General features: G+C 44.0%; 1 protein-coding gene across 1 annotated transcript; it reads left to right on the forward strand.

Moving 5' to 3' along the window:
• The first annotated feature begins 1,503 nt into the window (after positions 1 to 1,503).
• LOC147883579 (pentatricopeptide repeat-containing protein At5g27110-like) lies at positions 1,504 to 5,160 on the forward strand. The gene has a single exon (XM_087399521.1). It carries the CDS (start codon positions 1,504 to 1,506, stop codon positions 5,158 to 5,160), a length of 3,657 nt encoding a protein of 1,218 aa, XP_087255647.1.
• The last annotated feature ends 444 nt before the right edge of the window (positions 5,161 to 5,604 follow it).

A 5,604-nucleotide genomic window follows, 5' to 3' on the forward strand; every position in this document is an offset into this window, starting at 1 on the left:
CTCAGGGAAGGTGCAGAAGCCAAGGTAGAGGAGGCACAAGCGAGGGGAGCCTCACTAGTAGGATATAGTCACATCCCCATGGGTGCAGAACGATGGAGTTTTCTTGGCAGTGGATTGCTAGGCTAGAGGCTTGGATTTTTGGAATTCCAGGCTAGCATTTGGCTGATGGACTGGTTCAACCTGTAAAACGGGGCATTTATTGCTGCCGCAAGTCTTCATCTTTGACGGGGGAGAAAGGCATCTCCAACGTGGTGGAGACTTGCAATGCAGGTTCCACCCGGTGTAGCTTGGAGGATCTGTCCAAAATATCTAGCAGTCAACATGGGGGAACACAGATAGAAGGTACGCTTTGCTTGCTGAATCGGTGGCCTCCCTAGCTTCATCTGCGACGCGGGGATGCCCTCTAAGAAGCCTTGAGAAGACAAAGAAGGGGGGAGAGGGAGAGAGAGAGAAAGAGACTTTAAAGTCTGCATTCAAGTCCAATGAAGAAGAGTCCAACATATTGTCCGATACTAACAAGGTGAATGATATTCAATCATTTGTAAGGCCTAGCCAAGATTAAAAAAGTAAGCAAAAAGGAATCCACTAGAAATGGTGTAGAGGAAGACGGAGGAGATAAAGGGGAGAGAGAGAGAGAGAGAGAGAGAGAGAGAGAGAGAGAGAGAGAGAAAGTCAACCACTTTAAAGTTTGCATTGAAGTCCACCAATGAAGAAGAACCAATAGGAAAAATGCACTTCCAAAAAATTCAAGAAATGCCTTATTTCTGCTTTCCCAAAATTGCATGGTTGCTAAAAATGGCAGGCCAAAAATGGACTTCCAAAAATTCTAAAAAAACCTAATTTGTGCTTTACTAAAATCGAAGCGTTGCTAAGGCAGGCCTTCAACAACAACAACAACAAAAACTTGAAACTCCTTAAGTTTTGAGAAAAAATGTGTTGTGTGAACAGCACTCTTGTGGTGTAATGCAGTAGAGATACGATAGGAGTATGCACGAGCGTAGCAGCCAATCTCACAATTCTTTTTATTACCAACCACATCTTTTCAAATGGGGGCAGTCGCGCCACAGTTTGCTCCCACGAGGAAGGGAGACCCTTTTTCACGCACCTTCTTCTGGTTTTCTAAGGCACGTTTTCATTCATTTCTGTTGCTTTTGCTTTATGCTTACCTTTTAGTCGCTTTTGAAGCTCATCATCGGGGCGTGTGTCGCAGGAAAGGGAAAGAAACTCGAATTCTATTCATACCTCAACCAGAGAGACGGTCTGCATTGACGAATCATCCGGTTCGATGAAACCGAAGCTGGTCACCAAGTGGCAGTCTGAGACAGACACTGGGTGGAGGTGTAAGTGCAACGAGTCTTTTAGATTGTGGCGTGAATGTAAAGGTGACGCAGAGGAATCTGATATTACAACGCTTGAGCAGCACCATTTGCACAGCTCTTGAAGGAGTCTCCCTATCTCACCATTGTGCTGGGAACGTGTAATTTTTTGAGTTATGTTAGCAGAATGCGTAAGGTAGATTGGCGGGATATATGCAGTCTTTTGCAGGCATGCACTAAAAGGAAAGATTTGGCAGTAGGCAGACGACTGCATTTCCTTATCCTGTGCAATGAGGTTGATTCCGTGGCCATTTTAGGGGACCACCTTATCCGCATGTTTGGTTATTGTGGGAGCTTGCTGGAAGCAAATCTTGTATTTTGCAAAATTCCAAAGCCAAGTGTCTACACATGGCAAGCAATCATTTCAGCACATGCTACCTACGGGAAAAATGATAAAGCTCTTGAATTGTATGATAAGATGAAAGAGGAAGGAGTAGAGCCAAACAAATTTGTTTTTCAGTGCATCGTACAAGCATGCGGTAGCTTTGGCGCCGTTGAGAAGGGCAAGGAGGTACATGATGAAATCATCGTATGTGGCTTTGATATTGATGTGATTGTTGGAAGTACCCTTATTGACATGTATGGCAAGTGTGGGCGTCTGAAGGAGGCGTGCAAAGTGTTTGGCACACTGCAAAATAGAAATATTGTCTCCTGGGGTGCAATGATTTCAGCTTATACACAGCATGGCCATGGCGATCATGCTCTTGAGCTCTTTGAGCAAATGCAACAGAATACCATACAGCCAGATGGAGTTTGTTTTCTGTCCATTTTGAAAGCATGTGGCAGCATAGGAGCCTTAAGCCGCGGAAAGCTGATACATAATCTGGTAATGAGGAGTGGACTTGAATCAGATGTGGTAATTGGGAGCTCGCTTCTTGACATGTATGCCAAATGTGGGAGCCTTCACGAGGCCTGCAAAGTTTTTAATGGATTGCAGAGCCGAGACGTTGTGTCATGGGGGTCTTTGATTTCTGGGTATGTTCAACATGGGCATGGTTATGATGCCCTTAAGCTTTTTGCGAAAATGCAGCAGGAAGGTATTAAACCAAATAAAGCAATCCTCCCTTGCATTTTGAAAGCATGTGGCAGCATCAGAGCCTCAGGACAAGGCAAACTGATACATGAGCACACTATCAAGAACGGGCTTGCATCGGACAATATCATTGCGAGCACCCTTGTGGACATGTATGCCAAATGTGGGAGACTGGAGGAGGCGCACAGTGTGTTTGACCTACTGCCTAATCGAGATGTGGTGGCATGGGGTGCATTGATTGCAGGATATGTCCAGCATGGCCATGGCCCTCGTGCTTTTGAACTTTTAGAGAAAATGCAGCAAGATGGAATAAACCCAAACAAGCACATATTTTCATGCATTTTGAAAGCATGTGGCAGGTTGGAAGCCTTAGAACAGGGCATATTGATACACACTCAGATCACAAAAAATGGACTTGAATCAGATGTGATAATTGGGAGTGCTCTTGTTGATATGTATGCCAGATGTGGGTGTTTAAAGGAAGCAGAAACAATTTTTGACACAATGAAGAATCGGAATGTTGTTTCCTGGGGTGCCATGCTTGCAGGACATGCTCATCAAGGGCATGGCCTCTCTGCTCTCGAGCTTTTTGAGAAAATGCAGCATGAGGGCATACAACCAAACAGAATTATACTGTCATATGTTTTGAAGTCATGTGGTAGCATAGGGGATTTAGAACAGGGCAAGCGGATACATGAGCAAATCATCAGAGAAGAGCTTGACGCAGATATTGTGCTTGGCAATGCATTACTCGACATGTATACCAAATGTGGAAGCTTGGAGAAGGCACATAAAGTGTTTGATGGTTTGTTAAATCGAGATGACGTGTCATGGGGCATAATGATTGGAGGCTATGCCCAGGATGTTCAGTGTCATGTTGCTCTTAAGCTTTTTTTCGAGATGATAGAGGAGGGCATAATGCCAAATGAGCACATATTTCTCTGTACCTTGAAAGCATGTGTCAAGATACAATCCTTATTGCATGGCAAGCTTATAAATGATCAGATCATCAGCTGCGGTCTTGAAGCAGATATGGTCATTGGAAATGCCCTTGTTGACATGTATGGGAAATGCGGTAGCATTCAGGATGCCTGTAATGTATTTTGTTCTTTGCCGAATCGGGATGTTGTGTCATGGACTTCGCTGATTGCATCATATGCTCAAGATGGGCTTGGAGTTTCTGCTATTGAACTTTACAACAGAATGCAACAGGACGGCATAAAGCCAAACAAAGTAACGTTTTTATGCATTTTAAAAGCGTGTTCCAGCATAAAAGATCTAGGACACGGCAATTTGGTACATAGCCAGATAATCAAAACTGGTTCAGAAGTAGATGAGGTTCTTGGGAACACCCTTATTTACATGTATGTCAAATGTGGGAACCTTGAGGAGGGGCGAAAAATTTTCGACATGTTGCCAATTCGAGATGCAGTGTCATGGTGTGTGATGATAGCAGCACATGCCTGCCATGGGGATGGTAAGAGTGCTCTTGAGCTCCTCAGGAATATGAAAAGTGAGGGAACAGAGCCAAACAAGTTTATTTTTCCAAGCATTTTGAAAGCATGTGGCAGCATCAGAGCCATAGGGCAGGGAAAGCTGATACATGATCAAATTGTAAGAAGTGGAATAGAATCGGATATTGTCATTGGAAGCACCTTGATTGATATGTATACCAGATGTGGGAGCCTCCACGAAGCACAAAAGGTTTTTTCTGAGCTGCCAAATTGTAATGTGCTATCATGGAGTCTGATGCTTGCAGGGCATGCAGAGTATGGGCATGGCTTTTCTGCTTTAAACCTTTTTAAGGAAATGTTGCAGAAGGGCATTAGGCCAAACAGGCACACATATTTGAGTGTCTTGAAAGCATGTAGCAGCATTGGAGCCCTGGAGGAAGGTAAGTTGATACATGAGCAGATCCTTGCAAGTGGCTTTGAATTAGATGTGATTATTGGAAGTACCCTCATTCATATGTATGCCAAATGTGGGAGCCTAGAGGAAGCACGCAAGATGTTTGATAGGTTACCAAATAAAGATGTTGGATCGTGGTCCACAATTATTGGATGTTATGCCCGGCATGGTGACTCCATCTTGGCTATACAATCTCTTAAGAACATGGAACAAAAAGGGATGAAGCCACAGGCTATGATATATACTAGTATCCTCTCTGCCTGCAGTCATGTGGGCCAGATTGACGAAGGTTTCCGGTGTTTTAGGTCTATGTCACAAGACCATGGCATCAACCCAAATATTGAGCACTTTAACTGCATAGTTGCCCTGCTGGGAAATGCAGGACATTTTGAGGAGGTTGAACAGCTGCTACAAACTATGCCAGTATTGCCAGATATTATTGGGTGGCTCTCTTTGCTTAGTGCATGTAGGACATATGGCAATCTAAACTTAGGAAGACAGTGCTTTTCTGAAGTTGTTCAATTGGATGCAGACATGGCTACTGGGTATGTGCTTATGAACAGCATCTATGACAGCATTCATATGTGGGACAATATTCTTGACCTGCAAAAACTAAGAACATCTGCCGGTGCATGGAAAATGCCTGGCAGGGCCTGGGTTGAGGTGAATTCTCTGCATCAGTTTGTTGTGGGGGATAGAACCCATCCTCAAAATGATGAGATCCAGGCTGGTATAAAGAGATTAAGTATGCTACTGAAGAGGGAAGGATATGTGCCACAATTGGCCTCAGGCATTGGAACCAAAACTGCAAATAGATTTGGCCTTGAAATGCACAATCACTAGAACACAGAAGAGTTCTGGAGAGTCCATTGCCTATTTTGTTTTTGGGAGGATGGACTGGGCTTGATGTGGAAGATGGGGCGTGAGCGGGCGATGGGGGGTCTCTGCATCATACACAATATCTTGAACTGCAATGCTGTTTCTATGTATCCTTAAGCAAGCTGCTCAATTGCGATGGTGACATGGAGAGTGTTTGAAAACACCTAAGCATGTGTCTGCATCTTTGACACCATGTTAGCAGAACAATAACCTTGCATCAACCATCAACTTTGTTGATAAAACTCGTGGTGAAGGACAAGGAGAGCTGAAGTGACAAGAAGGCACGAAATCAGAGCCAAGCACAAGATTTGTTGATGGTAATTGATGCTAGTACAAGTCTCTTTTTATAGGCTTCAGTAGCCTTCTCTTTGACATCATAGGTGAGGTCACTACACCTCCACCTCACAC

Source organism: Dipteris shenzhenensis, chromosome 28 (assembly GCF_047967505.1).
Source record: "Dipteris shenzhenensis isolate YYH24624 ecotype China chromosome 28, Dip_SZ_1.0, whole genome shotgun sequence".
Classification (NCBI taxonomy): Eukaryota; Viridiplantae; Streptophyta; class Polypodiopsida; order Gleicheniales; family Dipteridaceae; genus Dipteris; species Dipteris shenzhenensis.

Bases quoted from the DNA above. Each gene is read 5' to 3' on its own strand.
- LOC147883579 (XM_087399521.1), top strand. From the start codon at position 1,504: ATGCGTAAGGTAGATTGGCGGGATATATGCAGTCTTTTGCAGGCATGC.